The sequence below is a fragment of the Teleopsis dalmanni genome, chromosome 2, assembly GCF_002237135.1.
Source record: "Teleopsis dalmanni isolate 2A chromosome 2, ASM223713v2, whole genome shotgun sequence".
NCBI lineage: Eukaryota > Metazoa > Arthropoda > Insecta > Diptera > Diopsidae > Teleopsis > Teleopsis dalmanni.
The window spans coordinates 143,895,926-143,916,487 of NC_051847.1; the positions used below are offsets into that span (position 1 = coordinate 143,895,926).

The window sequence follows — 20,562 nt, forward strand, 5'->3', positions numbered from 1 at the left end:
CAAAAAAAAGAAAACATAACTTTTTAGCATTAAATGATTTTTATTATATTAAGTTTTCCATTAATAAACACATCATAAAATCAACTTATACATATGCAAATACAAATATAAATATTTAGGATTACATTATTACGGAATGTTTGTGGTGTGTAAAGAATTAATTTTCCACTTTATTTTGTCTTTTATAAATATGTTACCTACATTATTTTATTTAATGATGTTTGTTCAAAAAGTTACAATTTGCAATATATTTCACTTCAATCCTTGCACTTTGTATATAGAAAGCAATACATGTGTATAGATGTAGGTACGAGTATATGTATATATGTATGTACTTAACTTATATTATATATGTATGATAGTAAAAATTTTGTAGATATTTCAAAATTAATGTGAGACGGTGTGTTAAATGACTTAAACAAATTTATATAACTAATAGATATATAATAAGATTAATTTGGTAATTGATATTCATTTTGATTTTTGATTACAAGGATTTATTTATTTATTTGAAGCAGAGCTTGTTCTTGTGTACTACATGATTCATTACAAAATTGCCTAATGATGGTTTCTTGTATAAATATAATAAATGATTTTAAGTTTAAATAAATAATTCAATATTTTCTTATAAATTAAAATTTGCATTATTTTCATTTTATTTGTTTTCATTTCTGCAACTATATACTAGCCAATTGATAATATTTGTATAATTTATACTACAAATAATGATTTTTTCCTTTCGTTTTTATTTATTTTATATATACGCTTTTAATTAAGTTTTTTATATATATAAAATTAAGCAAATTTTATATATGTATACTGAAATTTTAGTTAAGAGTAATTTATGTGCTTTGAAATAATTAAATAATAAAATAAAATATAAATATATTGGTACACAAATTTACTATATATTAATTTTATAAATTCTGTTTTTATTGCAATAATCATTTAATTATGGCTAAAAATGCTTCTTAAATATTAAGTGATTTTACATTTATATATATGTTTATACATATATGTGTGTTTTAATTTCACTTATATATTAACACGACTTATAGTTTATAATAAATTTATTATTAAATTTTATATATATTAAGCACACAAATTTGTTAATAACTTCTCAATCTATTTCTTAAATTTATTATATAAATCAACAGTGTGTTATGTAAGGTGTACTTCTAAGGATATTCCTAATTAAAATCAACGGTTTATTGCATTAGACAACTTCTAAGTATACTTTTTAATTGTGATTTGCATTAGTTTTTAAGTGACTTGCTTTTGAAATAAAAGATATAAGTGTGTGAATGATGGTTTACTTTATAGAATATTTTAATACTAATTATTTAAAATCATCGGCAAGACTTTAACTGTAAATAATTTAAACTTCTTCGTAGTAAACCAAATATTGTTTTATGTGGAAATTCTAGAAAAATGCTAACTCCAATATTTATTGAGTGCATATATGTTATATACATATATATTGAAGACGTATATATACTCATAGTATATGTATATATATGAAAATTGATATCTTTTAAAATAATAATGATATCTTTTTTAAGATAATGATATCTTTTCAAACAATACATTTAATAATTTTAAATATCTCTACCTTTCATTTCACAAATTAATTCTTCAAGCCATTTTGTCTTAAAGCAATTCATTTTAGAATTCATTATTTCAGATATTCATAATTATTAGAAAGTGAATCTCTGTATAAAATATTTCCAAAACATTAATGGAAATATATACTCATATACTCATTGTATTTCTTAGGTATTGTATGTATGGAAACACTAACTTCATTCATAAACGTAGTCAAGAACCTGAACAGGAAAGAACTCTATCGAAATTTCTTTATTGTTGTTTAATTTTAAGAGTTCGTTTTATTTAATTTACATAAATCTGTAACATTTTTATAATAAAATAGTAATTTAGTCAAGTAATGAAATTTCGTTATGGACTCAGCTGGCTACGCCTATGTAAATATCTGAGCACTGAGAAAAATTGATAAAAATCTTAAGAAAGTTCATTTTTACATTAAAAGTTAAACAACATTAAATACAACAAATATTCAATATAATTGAAAATTTCAGAGCTACTGTGAAGTTTCAGTATTACTTTATTTTATACATTAGTACATACATAAAACATTAATAATTAATTATATATTAAGTACTCTTTTAAAATATGTTGAAAGTATGTATGATACTTGAAAAATGTAAACAAATTTTTTATATTAAAATTATCTAAATATTTATGTTAAAATGTTGTTTGTGTTTACCTTAAATTAACACAATAAAAACCATTGAAAACATTTTTAAATTTACGACACATTACAACGTTCACTTAACTATTCATTTAGCAGAACTAAATTTAAAGTTGTCACATCTAGTAGCTGTAGTAATATGTGAAAAAATCATAAATTATGTCTTAAAAAAGTGATATCTTTAAAAGAAGCATATATATGTGTTATTTTTTTAAACATTTATTATTTATTTTTTTTATTATAATTAATAATTTGCTCTTATCAAACTATTTCTCACTTCCTCTATTGTTCTATAGCGCTTGCAGTCATTCTATGAAGCCTTAAAGCCTTATACATTTTATCATTAACTATAATAAACTACAGTTGGCAACACTTTTCTCTTTGAAGGTAGCAGTTACAGGTTTTTTCTTTTGTTTATTATGCTTGATAATAATAATATATATTAAATTGTTATAAATATTATTAGCGTGTTTATATTATAAATAAATTTAAACTCAATATATAACTCAATAAAGCCTTGCATTTTGACTGCACAAACAAATAACAACAAAAAGTGATTTAACTTCATTTTAATTTAATAATTAAAAATTGTTATTAGATTTGATTTAGCTTGAATTACTTTCAAAACCTATCACAAAATGTATTGGGCGGATTTTTAGCGTGTTCCAACAAAACATTCAAATATACAATATATTTTCATTTATTTATGTTTTAGATGAATTTTTAACTTAAGCTTAATTCAACATTAATTTTACTACTTTAAAAGCTAAAGACGGATTCAAAATCAACCAAAAATTTGACTTTAATAATTATTTAAATTGCTTTCTTGTGGGACTTTTAGCAAAAATGAGTGCAATTTTAATTTTAAAATTAAATCTCTTAATTTTTCTTAATTTACTTAAGTTTAAATAAGCTTTGCATTTATAAAATTTGACGCTCTTTTAACAATGAATTTTGTTTTACTTTGGTTTTTGTATATCAAATGTCTTAAATGATTTCTTTTTATTTAATTACAAATTACTCTACAATTATTTTAGTTATTTTCTTAATAGCAATTTTAATGATTTGACAACTTACACATAATTTTTATTTAATAATAATTTTGGTATTTGTTATGGAAATTAAAAGCATCAAAACTTTCAATTATTTACTTAAATATTTATCCGTTTAATTGCTGTCTTCTGTGAAATTTATATTTTATTTTATTTGTATTTAATTTATTTGCAGTTCCAAAAATTCAAAAATTCAAAAATTTCTTTCAGTTTTAAGCATTACTGCACTTTGTTTGCAGATAATTGTTATATTAAAGGTTATATGCATTTTATATACTCTTACTGCATTTGGTTTTGGATTAAACCAAAATAATAATCCTTCTCTGTTTCATAAGTGATTTTACTAAAATGCGTTTAGTTTGCTTGTTTGTAGATATTTCTTTAATATATTTTTATTTAAAAATCAAAATATTCGTTGAGTTTCATTTAAAATACAAGCATTTGATCAGCACTGCCCTCCGCACTATCTTCGTCGTCGGTTTCCTCATCCTCATCGTCGGATGTAAGTGATGATGCGTTGTTTACTACCGATTCTGAAAGGATAAAAATACCAAAACACTTATAGTAAAGAGGTTGTAACTATTTTCAGAAAGTTTGGCAATTAAAGCCGTAAACCTAAAATATTTAATTTCATGCAAAAACTTTATGAATGCAAAACTTTTGCAAAAGTGTAAAATTATTTTTAAGCAAATTGGAATATTATCATTAAAATAAATTACGAAAAATATTTCATATTTTCTAAATTACTTCAAAACTACTTAAGAAGATTATCAGAAATAACTGACACTCACTCACAAATTGATTCTTATTTCCATTTATGAGGTCATTAAATCATAAAAATTTAAAGAATATTCTATGTTTTTCGAATTATTTCTAAACTGCTTATAAAGTTTATTTAAAATAAGTAACACTCAATCACAAATTGACTCTTATTGCTTTATAAGTGGTTATTAAGAACCAATCTATGCATTGCACTATAAATATAATACATATAATTTAACATTTTATTTTTATTTTTTGCATTACTTTAAAACTATTTAAAAAGATTGTCAAACATAATTGACATTCACAAATTAATTCTTACTCCTATATTATTGGTTATTCAATCCTATATATTAAAAAGGTATATATATATATACCTACATATATAGTAAATGTACACAGAGTACGAAACTATGTTTTTAGAAAATATTTTAAAACTATTTAAAAGGATTTATTTATGATAATCTGTGTGATGTCTATAAATTACTTATTACTCGCAAGTCTGATTATCTTAAATTATTTTGAGGTTATTGTACAATTTGGGGTAGATATGCCATCCTTTATTTATTTATATTTATTACTGTATTCTAATAGTTCCAGTGACCAAACAACACTTATGTTCGGACGATGTACTGAAGGTATGGATTTATAATCACCAAGGTGTGTATGGGTCCATGAGGGTGACGGCACTTCAATAAGAGGTTTGAACGCCATACAATTAAAACAATTAACATTACTCGTCTAAATATATAAACAATTATAAACTAGAAGGATTTTGTTGAGTTGAAAATGTATTAAATTATAACACAAGTTTCATACTAACATAATAACTATTATATGCAGAAGTAACTAGTTTCTTGCTTAGATTTAACATGTTAGATTTATTAAATGTAAATGGAACATTTCTTATGCATAGACATAAAATGTTGAAGTTTATTCAAAGTATTAAAATGCATTTAACATTTAAAAGAATTAGGGTTTATGTCTTTGGTGAAATAAGTAGCTTGTTTAAGATTTTTTACAAAAGATAATGTTAGCGCTGGTGAATCACTACCTTAATCTTAACATAGAATTAGTTATCTTACTACAATGAATAAAAATACAATAAAATTCTGGTTTAAATCCATTTACTATATTACTACTAAGGTCAAGACCCACAGCTTCGCTTGTCCTGACGAATAGAGATTGATTTCTTAATAGAAGTGTTGTGGTAAATGTGGTCTTACTTTTTAACCAAGTGTCGTGACGCAAAGAACAGCAGAGGTGTTAGATTGGACTCGCTCCCTCCCAAAGAGGAAACTATATTCAAACGTATAGCTTCAATGGGTAACAGCGCAGTTCCTATGAATTCTATTAATTCTATGAATTCCTATGATTCGTATGTAAAAGTGACGGTAGTTTACGGTAGTTTATTACGTTTAAACTATGTACTCTGTAGTTCAATCGAGCGTTGGGTATAAAGTGTAGTTCTGTCTGGAAGAAGATTATGAAGATGTAAGCATGCTTAATTGGATACAAATTTCTTCTCTTCTCTTGTATTATTGTTCTATAAAATATCCAGTGAAAAACTATGTATTCTGTAGTTCAATCGAGCGTTGGGTATAAAGTGTAGTTCTGTCTGGAAGAATATTATTAAGATGTGAGCATGCTTATTTGGATACAAATTTCTTCTCTTGTATTATTGTTCTATAAAATATAATGTTATATCCTAACATGTGCTAAAATTTGGATTGTTTAGTTACTTTAATAAAAATTGATTTTTATCGTTTGTTTTGATGAAAGTACTAAATTATTCAATAAAATTTTATTATTTAATAATTAATTGAATTTTTGGCTATTTCGAGTATTGGAAAATATCTATTATCAGTGGTTTTAGAATTATATTTATATTTATTTATTCCTAATTAATTTTTTGACACTTCAAGTATCAAGGGTTGAAGAACTTGTGCCTTGCCAGTTTTAAAGCTCAGAATCAATGTTCATTAGCCAACTGACTTAAAGCCGTACTTAACTTGTATGTTCGAATTTGGGTTTTGTTAATTTGCTGTGAAAGTTCATTAACAAATTCATTTGCTGTGTTATATTAAAACGAAATCATAAAATAGCTATAGAAAAATTGAATTAATTAATTATATATATTTTTTTTTGATTCTTAAATTAGATAATATAATATATATAGTTCATTCATTTGCTGTGTTATATTAAAACGAAATCAGAAACTAGCTATGGAAAAATTGAATTAATTAATTATATATATTTTTTTTTGATTCTTAAATTAAATAATATAAGATATATTAGTTCAATATATCTTTAATATTTAGCTTCAAATACTATGTGTGGATAAAGGCTATTCAATAACTTGATTTAGATTTAATTTAGATTTGATTTAGAATCTAAGCAAATCCTTTAGTTTATTATAAAAGTCAATTTTAAATTAAAATAAATATTATTTTCATTTTCATTTAATTTTATATCCAAATAACCTGTCAACGTGGCATTTAAAGACAATGTCAGGCGAGTATTGTAATGTGCTGATCTCTTGGGTATTCTCAATCACTGAAGAGATTTTATTGTAATGTATTTTATTGAATTATAATTATTAATTGATCATGTTAATGTTAATGTTGATGTTAATGTTAATGTCTTGTTCGAGAGTTATTATTCAAGTATTGAATTTGCAGGCAAGTATTGAAAACAATTCGCCTACAGTTATCCCTCGTATTCAACTAAATTACTTGAATAAATAATTATCTGCTATCACTGAGATTTGATAAATCTATTTATTATTAAATAATTTAACTTGCACGTTATTGAATCGATACTGAATACTCGAATATTCCTTAATTTGTAGTTTGCGTGCACACTTACCGCAATTAGGCTTTCCTCTAGTGCGTGTATTGGCAAACTCAACGCCGTGTTTATCCACACACCAGCAAACTCCGACTGAATTGTGGCATTGGGTGGGCTTGTAGAATCCTTGAATATCGCAGTCAGGTGCATATGCGCCTAATTCACAAAAATATCAAACAAGAATGAACAAATTTATGAGTAACTTTGGCTGGATGAAATTTTTGCTTCATAAAAGCAAAAAGCATTTAAATAAGCTTTAAGAGAAATTAAAGGAATTATTAAAAATTAAATTTCATTGTGGAAAAAAATTGTGTGTAAAGCATTTCGGTAGTGAATTTATTTTAAATATTTAGCAAGCATACAATATTCTGTAAGGTAGAAAAAGTTTTAAAACTGTTGGGGAAAATTTGCAAAAGCTCATTAAAACTTAAATTCCTCTTTTATGTTTTGTGTTTTATGTTTTATATTTGAATATTTGAATAAGTTACTTTGCGTGCTTAATACTTTCACTTTTCCATAAACATTTTTTATTTTAGTTCATTTGGGAGGAAAAAAAACTAATTGAAAGTAAGTCTTTTGTAAGAAATAAAATTCCACCTGTACCTATCTCACCTGCAAAGTCGCCGGCAATTCTTCGTCTAACAGCAGCGCAAGGACGATCAGTTTTCTCGAAGCAGCGGCACCATTCGCGTGTATTTATTGAATTGTCCTGATCCAAGTCGCAAGTATCGATGAATGGTTTAATGCAACGCTCATTTTGATCATGTTCCAAATCGTACATTTCCTGCAGTGAAAGTAAGCCATCATTGTTCAAATCCAAATGTCCGAACATCCATTTGGCTTCTGTCTTGCAGGCGGGTGGGAAGTGTGCTTTCGATTTTTGATTGTGCTGTCGACGTTTCTTGCTATCGGCCATAATTACTGAAAACCAATCCAATAGGCGATTTCCAATTGCGGTCAATTGTTGTGGTTTGCATTCAGGTGACTTCGATGGATATCCTGTAAGTCATGAATTAATGAAAGAAAATTATTTTAATTTGTAAACCACAAAATACGCACCACTATTGATGTTGTTATTGTTCTTGATGTACTTCTGTGGCTTTTCAACTACTTCATTGTAACCGCGAATTTTGTGTTTATCCTCTTGATATTGATTATCCTGTTGATTTAAAAAAATAAACTTCAACTGTATTTTATATGTAAAATTAAGTTTAATTTAGTTTTGCAATTTGTTTATGTAAATCTAAAGCAATTTTGTATTATTACGAGTGTTGCTTTAACATTTTCGTTGTATTGTTAAGATTTCTTTCATTTCGTCGTTGTTTTTCTGCGAAATACTACACAAATTAAATATTTAAGGCAACAGCTCATGCATAGCAGAAGCACAGCACAGCACAGTACAGCACAGTACATCCTTTACGATAGCGCACTTTACTATGTATTACACCCAATGCACACTTCCGTTTCCGTTTTCACACTTCTTCAAATAATACAAATGCACACAAACAGAAAAAACAAAAACAAAAACAAATATATTGCATACTAATATCTATATATCTATATATCTATATATATATATGTATCTGCACTTATGTATCTTTATACTTGTACTACTTGGAGCACCACCAACGACATTGGCTGGTTCACTACACTCATTCTTACCTTTTTGTAGGCGGTGTACTTGAGGTACTTGTAGTGTTTGTTATCGTATTTGATTTCCTCCGGTGTGAATGTGAATTGGGAATTTATGTGATTGTAATGTCGATTGTTATCGTCCTTATCCTGACAATGTATTTGGATGCGCAGAAACCAGCCAAGCGAAAGACATACAACAACAACAACAAATAGTCAGTTAAAAAAACAACCAAACACATATTTACAGATAAATAAACAAATAGACAAAATTTACGATTATTATTTATTCAGTGAATTTTAAAAATTAAATTAATTCCGATACACGAGTATAGTTTGTCAAGTTGACTTTATGGATGGCATTTCGTTTTTACACTTTGTTTTTTTTTATTTGTTTTTTTTTAATACAGTTTAAAGTATGTTATGCAAATTCATTTTTGTATACTCAATAGAAAATTGTATCTAGAAAAATAAATAGTTTTCCTTCGATTTGAATATTGATTAAGGCCATGCTCAATTTTTATGAGTGTCGTCTTTTGAATATTAAAGATAAATTGTTTAAGATATCAATATATTAAACCTATGAGATTGATATAAAAGAACGTTTGATATAAAAGTAATCAGAATAATGTAAAAAAAGTAATAGTGATTATATATACATATATCTTTTCAAAATAATCTCCATAAGCAGCAAGGCTTTAGACCATAATTAAACCGAAAACCAAAAAAATTAACTTTAATTTTTACCAGACTGAAACACGAAATAGTAAAAAAATATATATCTCACGTTTATTAACTTCCACCCCCTAGACATACTCCCCGTCCTCCTGTTCCAAGCTCATACTTTCTGATTTAGATAAACCTAGACTTCTAAGCATTAAACCTATTGCCCACATCACTCCTCATTAAAAATTGGTATGAAGTTTTCGCATTACGCTGGAAATCTTCTACATTCATTCCTAAGAGGTCGTTTTAATGGCTTAAAGTCTCATGCTATGGCTTTTGATGCTTTAAACCTACTGCAAAAAAAAAATGTTCAACAACTCCCGATTGCAACCTTGTAATTCTTCTTTCGGGACCACAGCGCACAGTGTGACAAAACAAAAATTTGCCATTCAAAATTCGATATTTTCGGAATCAGTGACATAAGATTAGTGGTATCCCTAGATACCTTAAAAACTATGATAGGTAGAAAGTTAAATTTTGGTATCCAAAAAGCCTACATTATAATACATATGTCATAATGTGTTATCACTTCGTTGTAATGTGCTGTTTTGAAATGCTGTTCCAATAACTATTCAAAAGAGTTATTAAAATCTAGTTAACACAAACAATTCGAAGATCTGATGAAACAAATGATACTTAAGAGTCTAAAGCTGTAAGTATTCTATGCAAAACTGGGGCAGGATACATGAAACTCTACCTAGATAAGATGTTGCAAAACCCTCTCACCAATTTGCTGCAAAGTTGTGGATTTAGGGACCCCTCCCACAGAGTATACTCGTAAACGAGATTTCTTGAAAAAAAAAAATGAAAACTGAGTGAGTGCTTTGCCAAATGGTATATGGTATATAGTAATTGAAGTTTAGAGAAGGAGGAAAAAACGTTTAAGAACTGCCCAAACCTCACTTAAAAGCGTTTAGCCTCTTCAGTCGTTTAGCAATGTATATTAAATATTGATCTAATAAAGGAGGTGGTAATATTACTAATGAACTTTATTTCATTGCGATTTAGACTATCCTAGTGACGGATATAATTTTTAGGGCAGTTAGTTCTCAATAGGAATTTTGGTAAATTTCATTATTCTGACCAACTTTTTCTACTACCATATTGCTTGGTTCTCGAGTTATCGTGCTTTTGAGTTATAAGCTTTTTGAATTTAATATACAAAGAACTGCTGACACTATATTGTTATCGACATAAAAATTTCGCATACAAGTTACACTTTCTTGCTTGTATAATCAATATAAAAATATACAACTTTCAAACACTATATCTGAAGAATCTTACAGTCAATATCAGTATACAATATAGTGAAAAGATAATGAAAATTACCAAAATCAATCATCAAATCGTGCTACACAAGAAGTCGTAATCTCTCTTGTTTCCATAGCTTCGACCATTTAGAGAGACTTTATAAAAGTTTATATGCTGTTCTGTTAATCTATTTTAATGGGAACTTGTATCATTTGCGTAAGCAAACATATAATCGTAGATCATGTAAACATTCAAAATTATACGCTCATTAAGTTTATTGTTTTTTTGTAAAATTGGTCCTTTTATTAAGCACTCAGCTTTGTATAGATACAATTGACTTTAAATGATGCTTTTCAAAACTATGGGCATAGTTCTCCGGAAACATCTTACCGTTTTCCCCTTATCCGATTTAGCTTGCACTTAATGTGTATATTTGTAGTACAGGCTTTTGGCACATTTTACAAGTGCAGGAAATTTACAGATACAGCCTCCACTTACTCCAACATGATGAATACAAATTGTTTATGTTGCTTGTCTGACACAAATATTTCAGCGCTGTTATTGTTATGCTTTTTCGAGATATGAGTACATTTAAAAATACAATGTTTCAGAGTATCATATATTTCCGTGCAAGTGTGCATATCCCTACTTCAGCACATTTTCCGTCATTGTTACACTATGTGTGCCTACAACCCAGTGGAATACACACTCCTACTCCAAATAATTCAATCAAATTTTGCAATGCGACATCAGTAGGGTTTCCAGCAAGCATATGCACTTATTGTCAACTTGTCATCAAACGATGAGTTTGGATTTTATTTCAATTAAACGATAACTCAATTGTCATGAATATTGGAATATCAAAATATTGGACTTTCATTTGATTCTGTTATTTTTGCTATAAAATTACAGCTGACAATATTAATTTTGCTTAATGCTAATTTAAAATCAAAGCTATTTTTATGGATTGATTCGTAGTAATTAATTAGTGGTACTCATTTGCTGTAGTCGAAAAGGGTAATAAATAATCGAAAGTTACACTGGAAAAGCATATCTAATAAATATCTAATAAATATAAAATGACCAATTCCTACAAATCATATATTTTTTCAACATATGGTTTAAAAGGTAGAATCTGCAATCAGAAAGTTTTTGTAAAATTATTTTTCTTTTTTAAATGCTGTCAACGTGCACTTTTATGAAATTTTTAAAAAGTGCTGTTAAGTGTCATATATTTATTTTATTCTTTTATTCAATTTATGCAGTTAGTTAACAATTTTGGTGCTGGCATTGGAAAGACAAACAATTATGTATTTGTTTAAACCGTTATAAGTCATTAAGTACAGCTAAGCTGCACTGCATGCGTGACTGAAGTGAATGGATTTAGCTTAGGTTAGGTTGGAGTAGGAACCTTGTGTTCTTATGGTAATTAATATTAATTAGTAGTAATTAGTAGTAATTAGTAGTAATTAGTACTAATGTACTAATTTGTACTAAACTTGTGATATCAAGAAAGAGTCACCATTCGAATTTCGGGAAATGAAGATCTAAAGGACCAGCGCTTAAGAGTAGAAATCCGAAGATCAGTTTTGGCGTGACTTTTAAAGTCATTCAAAATCAAAGGTTACTAACCGGATAAGTCTATTTAGTTGGCTATGCTATTCAAAGGAATTAACATTGAACATTAAGAGAAAAATACAAATTCATTACATTAAACTATATAGGATTTATTTTCTTGTATGTTATTTTGTTTAAAAATAGTTTTTTTTTTTAGTTTATTTAACAATATATGAATTTGAAGAAATATTGTACGAGTATAGACATTTTAGTATTTTATGAAAGTCGCAGTAATTAACTGAAATTGACTGAAAAAGAAGAAGACCTAGGATGTAGAATAGATAGAAAGTAAAACGAAATAAGTTTAATGAGAAAATGGGAGATTTATAAAGTACCATAGAAGCAGTAAAAAAGAAGGAGATTAAAGAGAATTAAAAAGATAATAAAAAAAAATTAAATAACAGAGGGATATAGAAATAGAAAGAGTGATAATGGCACGGTTGCCACTTGAAAATTTTTTTCTGTACCAAAATTGGTTTAAAAAAGTACCATTTCTGTAAAAAAAGGTCCAAAATTTTTTTGGACCTTTTTGTTTTCTCGTTCTGTGTTTTTTATAGTGTTATAAATGAACAAAATATAAAATATTGCAAAGTTGCATTTATAAAAAAAATTAATTGGAAATATCCACAATAAAGTTGGGTCGTCAAAAATGTACCATTTTTTGAATGTGAGTACCAAACGAAAAAAAAAAAAAGAAAAAGTACCAATTTTGGTACTAAAGTACCATAAGTGGCAACCGTGGATAATGGTGATGTGAAATATATATGTATATATATAGAGAGATAGAGCGAGAGAGAGAGAGGTAGAGAGCAAGAAAGGGAGATAAAGATAGTATGATAGAAAAAGAGAGGTAAATAGTATGCAAAAGAAGAAGTGAGAGGAATAAGACTAATAATGGATTTAATTTCAATATAAAAGAAAGTCTGGTTTATATTAATCAAAATTAGTGGGGACAATTGAATACATTTTTTAAAAAAATAATTAAAGGTTTGTATATTTTAAACAATTGATCAATTAGGTGGTTCAAAAATACATATAATCAAGACTGTTATGTTTAATATTAAGAACATTAGCTATAGTTTAGTAAAAAACGTATATTGAAGATACGTTGTGATGTTAGTTACGTTAATAGTAACGGTATATTATTAAAATAATAATATCACTAATAGAATATATTATAATATTTAAAAAAAATTAATTATAAGTCTTATTTAAATTCTTAACACTTAACACATCTGGTACACATTTAAAATACTGTTTTTCGGGTGTTCTATAGTTAGTGTTTTTGTATTCATTGCATGATACAGTCAATTGTACAGTGTACTCCCGATCAACACACACATTTTATAGTTTCTGCATCTTCTTGATTTTCCATGCAAAAAAAAAAAATAAAAGAAAAAAAAAAAGAAAACAAAAAACAAAAAACAAATTATAGCTACTACTTACGTCCATGATAGCATTAAAGTTATTGTTGTTGGTGTCATCACTCAAAATATTATTGTTGTCCTTGTACATTAGCTGTTGTTGTTGCTGCTGCTGCTGCTGTTGTTGCTGTAATTGTTTCTGCTGTTGCTCTATGGTCTTCTTATATTTGGCATTAAAAGCATTTTGACGCTCGCTAATACGTTGCAAACGCTTGCCGTCAATATTTTCTGCAACAATAAAACACAACACAACAGAAAAGAAAACAAAAGAGAACATTTTATACACGTAAATAACAACAAAAGCATATAAAACAATACAAGGACAATTAAACTGTTTCAATTGTTGAATGCAACAATGCAACAATGATACATTATAATAATAATAATAATAGTAATAGTAATAGATTAAAGGGAAAATGAACACAAAACGTTCAAAATTATTTGTTGGTGCTGGTTAGTGTTCTATGGTTGGAGCTTTGTAGCTTTGCAGCTTTTGTCAGTGTAGAAATTTTGGTTTAGTTCACTTATTATACACAACAGCAATGCAGTATAGTTTCAGGGGCAAAAGAACAGACTCTTGTTCTGCATGTATCCTTTCAGTAGTGTTCATAATTCTTTAATGAACTTGTCGGTGCTTTGCATTTAAATTGGTTGTGGGGAGGTACACGTAAGGGGCTGCGTAGGGTACTTGCAGTTAAATAGTAGAAAATTTTGAAATTTTTAACTAAACAATAAACGTCTTTAGAACAATAATTTAATTATACTCGGATTGTTTTCACAATGCAGTGGAAATAGAACATATTTAATATGATTTTCTAAAATTGAATTTATGGGTAAATTAATTTCATTTTCAATTAAAAATTATAGTAAATGGAGGGACACAATTTTAATTTTAATTAATATTGTAGGAAAAATATTAAATTGCTGCAAAAGTAATAGTTTTTGGGATTTCTATGATTCATGACTAATTAGCTAATTATTTGGTTTAGTTGCAATTTAATTAAAATATAAGCTAAGGATTGAAGTAATGTTTGAGAGGTCACAGAAAAATGTGAATGAATCATAGAATTCTTTATGGAATAAAACTAAAAAAAGCAACACCAAGTGATACTAATAGTATTTCTTTTAAATACACTTAAAAATTTGTATTTTTTTATTTTTAATATATAATTTTTTTTATTAAGTGAGCAGAGATTTCTGTAAATTCGTCTAAAAAGACTTTTGTATTCACTAATTTCTTAGTATTTTTTAAAATATTTTTTATTTAATAATTTCTAATTTTTTATTATTATTTGCAATTTGTTAAACTTTTAAAAATTTTTTGATTGATTTTTTTTTACTAATTTTAATGTTTATTTTTAGTTTTTAATTTTCTTATTAAATGAGCTGAGATTTGTGTTAATTCTTCTGAAAGGACTATTTTCTTATTTAATATCTTAATATTTTTTTACATATTTTTTTTTCGATAATTTTAATTTAAATTTTCTATTTTAAATGTTTAATATTCTAATTAAGTGAGCCGAGGTTTATGAAAATTCGTCTGAAAACACTTTTTCTTTACTTATTGTTTAGAATTTTTTTCAATCTTTTAATCTTCCACTTAAGTAAATCGAAAATTTAATCAAATTTAATAAAATAGTAAATTTAATATTCTAACAAATAAATTGAGATTTATATTTGAAAAGTTTTTTTTTCTTTATTAATTTCATAATGCTTTTTAGATATTTTTTTTTTAATAATTTTATTTCAAATTTTTTACTTTATATATTCGAGATTTATGAAAATTCGTTTGAAAAGAGTTATTTCTTTGCCAATTTTTTAATAGTTTTTTTTTCAATAATTTTAATTTTATTTTTTTTATTTTTATTTAAAATTTTTAAACTTCCACTTAAATTAAACGAAGTTTATATAAATTCGTCGAAAAAGCTTTCTTTTTATTAACTTCATAAATATATTTAAGATGTATTTTTTTAAATTAATTTTAATTTTATTTTTATTTTTTTTATTTTTATATTTTTTGATTTTTATTTTTTTATGTTTATTTTTATTTTAAATTTTTAATCTTCCACTTAAATCAAACGAGGTTTATGCAAATTCGTCTAAAAAGTTTTTTTTTATTAACTTCATAAACATATTTAAGATGTATTTTTTAAATTAATTTTAATTTTATTTTTATATTTTTCGATTTTTATTTTTTTATGTTTATTTTCATTTTAAATTTTTAATCTTCCGCTTAAATCAAACGAGGTTTATGCAAATTCGTCTAAAAAATTTTTATTAACTTTATAAACTACTTTAAGATGTTTTTTTTTAATAATTGGAATTTTATTTTTTATTTAAAATTTTTAATCTTTCACTTAAATAAATAGAGATTTATGTAAATTCGTTTTTTTTTATTAATATCACTTCTTCAAGAATTTTTTTTTAATAATTTTAATCTTTTTATTATAAATATATTTAATATTCTAATCAAGTAAACTGAGATTTATGTAAATTCATCTGAAAAGCCTTTTTTTCTTTTTTCCTTTATTAATTTCTTAATTTTTTTTATGTATTTTTTTGTCAATAATTTTTATTTTATTATATTTTTCTCAGATCTGTCTTTAAGGCATGCTTGGCTTTAGTGGAACAGTTGCGATCTTATGAATTTGATTGGCTTTACTTCGCACTTAAGGGAAAATTTTTTAGCCGCATTAAATTAAATGCAAATGCAGTGCAACGAAGTGTGCAAAATATACTCGGAATTTACATAAAAAAAATTGGAGGATGCGCGCGGTACAAATGTCGCATGTAATACGAATACAAATGAATTTTCTAGTAAAATAAAGGACGACTGGAATGGATACCAAGAAGCGACGGATCAATTCCTTCTGCTGCAATGTATAAAAATAATTCAATTTTCATTTTTTTGCTTTTATCAATAAAATTTTTCGATATTTTATTTCTTATTTGTGGAATTTGTTGTTTCTGTTGATTTTGCTGTTCTCGTAGTTACTTTTGTAGCTGTTGTACCTTGTGTAGCACCAACTGTGAGGCAATTTATTGCCTCAAAAGATTAAAGAAATGGAAATAAGGAAAAATAATTCGATTCATAACATAAATTACATTTTTGCTGTATTTGTTTCAATTTTAATATAATTTATGAAAGAAATAATAAACCTGTCAACTCACGTTCAGGTTCCCTTAATAAAATAGGTTGCAAACACTGACACAATAACCCAATACAAATACCACCAGAATTTTCAACAGAACCCAAAACCCAGTATAATGTACACAGTCTCCTTTATTGTCTTCAACAAACATAAAGACATCCGTATATTTGTATTTGTGCACATAGGTATGTAAGTAAGCTTTGCGTATCTTTAAGTTACAAATTTTGCATCAATTTGACAGCACTATGTACTTACCCTTGCATGGACAGAATCCTTTGCAGGCGATCCTTATAGATGTTGCATGTATGCAGTTATGGTAATCCAATCTACATAACGAAGAGTATGTCCTGTTGTCGGCGCCGCATAAGAAAGTCGGTTTTGCCACAGGACAGGGCTTGCAATTGCTAACGATGTGAAGCGTTACAGTATGAAGTGTATTCAATAAAAGTGATGGTTGTGAGGTTGCAAGTTGCAAATGGTTCGTTCCATGGAGCAAAAGTTAAAAGAAAATAAAATAAAAATTAAGTACAAAATAGAAAAATTAATTTTTATGTAAATGTGCAAAGATATTTGATTTCTACTGATAACAGTTTTTCCATTTGAGTGCCATTCCATACACCATACACCATACACCTTACACCATACATAACTACATACATAACTACCAAAGTCTCACAAACTTTCACAAAGTCTCAGCTTACCAACATTTGCTGCTGGTATTAAATGATTTTGCTGCAGATAACTGCTGTTGCTATTGTTGTTGATTTCCTAGTAAATAATTTATGACTCACAGATACTTCTGTGGAGTGCATATATTTGGCAGAATGCTAGAATCTGTATATGTGACAGATTATGCACGTAAAATATTAAATATTTGCTTTTGAAATTTGATGCCTTTTTAAAATGAATTAACATATCTACTTCGACTTATTTATTCTATAAATTGCATTTTCATATTTTCATATTTTCTATTATAAATTTAATTTGGTTATGCGCATTTTGATAGTGAACTGGAAAATTATGTTTATATATGAAATTAATAACAAAATCGTTTGCATGAGTACATTTCAATTTTCTGCCTATTCCTTTGCACACATGCCAGACAAACATCCTACATATCCTATATATTCTACGTACCTACGTACCTACTTATCTACTCCTATGTCCTCCTATATGTTTGCATTTGTTCATAATAAATTTATAATGTATTTAGATAGTGTGCTGTTGCGTAGATAATCCTGTAAACATATAGATAATTTCACACCATATTTGAATGACAGTAATAATACAACCATATTGGCTTGGGCTTCTTTATTTGAAAATTGAAATTTTTAAGTCGTATTAAAATGTTAAAATAAATATATAAGAGTGTCATATTATAGTATTTTGTGAATAATTGATTGATTATAGGTATTAGCAAACAAGTTTAAAATATATTAGGTAGAACCATTCATCAAAAAGAATTATAATTTATGTCCTTTAAAGAAGCTAATGACAACAACATTGACTTCAAGTTCATTTGCTTAAAATACTTCGGAATATAAATGGCAGAAAATAATTTATATATAAAATGCAGAGATCATTTATTTGCGACAGTTAGCCTCGCTTAAGATAAAAGAGAAAATAAAAACAATTATAGATGCATTACTTTTTTTTTTAGTTTTAAGTGAAGTGTCCATAAAAGCAATATCTTCATAATGGGCATCTTCCAAATTCCAAGTTGGCAATAGACAGTTTGACCCATAGAAGTGGGCTGTGTGAATATTGGATTATTGGACATTTTTATTTTATAAGCCAAATTGTTGTAAAAGTATATCTTCATACTGAATATCTTTCAAAAGTGTTCAGTAATTCAAGGTGGCAATAGACCAACTTAACCCAAGGATTTAAGCTGGGTGTATATTGGATTTTTGGACATGAAAGTATTAAAGAAAATGATACAGTTGACATTATTGTTAAAATTGGCGTTAACCAATATAAGTAATATATAATACTTAGACCCTTGCGAAATACGACAAATAAACCAATACATGCTGAAAGACGAAAGACGGGTACTTTAAATATCTGTAAAATCACTGGCATTATGTGCAAAATATATTCGATAAAAATACGCTAAATATTATAAGCATTGAAAAGTGCAAAAAATGTAAGGGAGTAGATTTTAAGAAAGTTCTAGTGCATCTCTATACGGTTTTCTCGAAATAGCAAACAGAATTTTCTCGATGTATCAGTTGTGAGTTGCTGAACCTTGTCTCTGAGGTTAGTGTGATTTATCTTGCAAAATTCATAAAGAAGACACACATCTTAAGCAATTTGTTTTGTCACGTACTGGCTTCAAGGACTCTCAACTGGTTTCTGGTCTGTGTGTGGTCTCGGTCAGCCAACAAATATTACTGTTTAGTAAACAAAGAAATAGTTCTGTGTTATATCTTTGATCAATCATAACCATATGCACCATATAGCTCTGACTATTATTTGCCTCTGTCTCTTCAAATCACTCTTAATGGAAAAAAATTTGCCTACGGAAAAGTCGCTGAAAATCACTTGTCCAATTTTTTCGGCCATTAGCCACAAAAATTCTATATTATTATATAAATTTTATATTATGGAGTTATGAAGCTACCAGAAAATGGCAAAAGGTATATATAATTGATTGAAATTCATTTTCCGTAAAGAACATTTTTATTCAGGAACACACTAAAAATGCAACAGTGGATACTAGTCAAATTCTTACGATAAAAAGTATAATATTATACATTTAAAAAATAAATTAATAAAAATAAAATTAATTATTTTGTATATTAAATAAAAATGGTTATTTAAAAAAAAAACCATACAGAAAAAAAAATAATACTTTAATATTATAATATATATTATATTATAAATAACAAATATTATATTATAATACTTTATTATATTATAACATTTTATTATATTATAATATATTGGTTTTTTATTAGTGGTTATTATATATAGTCAAAAATATATTTCAAAAAGAAATAGATTAACGGAGGAACGATATTTTTAGCCAACAGATTCATTTGAAAAGGTTTATTTCTTTGCGATAAAATGAATTTTCAAAGGTGTTGGATGTAATAACTGTCTTAAAAATCGACTCATCTTACAAATGGATATCATATATAAAGAACACTGCCTAATCGTATACAGTGATTAGGCGAAAGATGAAACCATCAGACCTCTTTTCGTTTCCTTCCAATGTTACTGTGTTCTGGAAGATATTTCATGAATTGCCAAAGTGAATCCAACGAGGTTACTAAATCAAGATTTTTAATATTAACAAAATGATATAACAAAGGTCGAAAATTTGTTTAAAGGTCCTACTGGGATTGGGTGGTATTACAAATGGTCAATTTAGTTTAAGTATATTAGTTTCGAAAAAAGTAGTCGATGATCACACATGAATCCAGCTACCCACAGAATACTACTTTCTATACGTTATATTTTTTTATTCTTATTAACTATATATGAAATTTTAATTCTTTTTTTAACAATGTTCGCTAAAGTGTATGATTAGAGAAGTTTTCGGAAATTATTTCATACATTTTTTATGTAAATTTTTAAAATTCAAATTGAATCCTTTTCGAAACTTAAAGTATTATTTTCACTTGTGTGTAAAAATTCCTTTGTAAATTAAACTTTTAATGAATCCTTTTCGGGTGCTCATTGTTGTTAAGTATAAATTTTCCACATATGGCACTAATATCCCTCCTGAAGTACTTTTCACATTTTATACATCGGAACAAGCGAAATCTTTAGTTGATTTTTATTGTAGTAATGATAAAAAGTAATGAAGGAAAATGCATTAG

The 20,562-nt window shown here is 26.6% G+C and overlaps 1 protein-coding gene across 1 annotated transcript in view; it reads right to left on the reverse strand.

Annotated features, from left to right (window-relative positions):
* Positions 1-3,353: 3,353 nt before the first annotated feature.
* The window catches only part of LOC119675883 (proteoglycan Cow), a 30,696-nt gene continuing 13,487 nt past the window's right edge, over positions 3,354-20,562 (reverse strand). The window contains exons 5-11 of the mRNA XM_038087099.1: positions 16,991-17,139; positions 13,606-13,811; positions 8,596-8,715; positions 7,993-8,092; positions 7,546-7,932; positions 6,952-7,089; positions 3,354-3,854 (exon numbers count right to left, since the gene is read on the reverse strand). Of these exons, the coding sequence (XP_037943027.1) occupies positions 3,748-3,854; positions 6,952-7,089; positions 7,546-7,932; positions 7,993-8,092; positions 8,596-8,715; positions 13,606-13,811; positions 16,991-17,139 (1,207 nt within the window). The 3' untranslated portion in view covers positions 3,354-3,747. The remainder of the gene's footprint in view (positions 3,855-6,951; positions 7,090-7,545; positions 7,933-7,992; positions 8,093-8,595; positions 8,716-13,605; positions 13,812-16,990; positions 17,140-20,562) is intronic.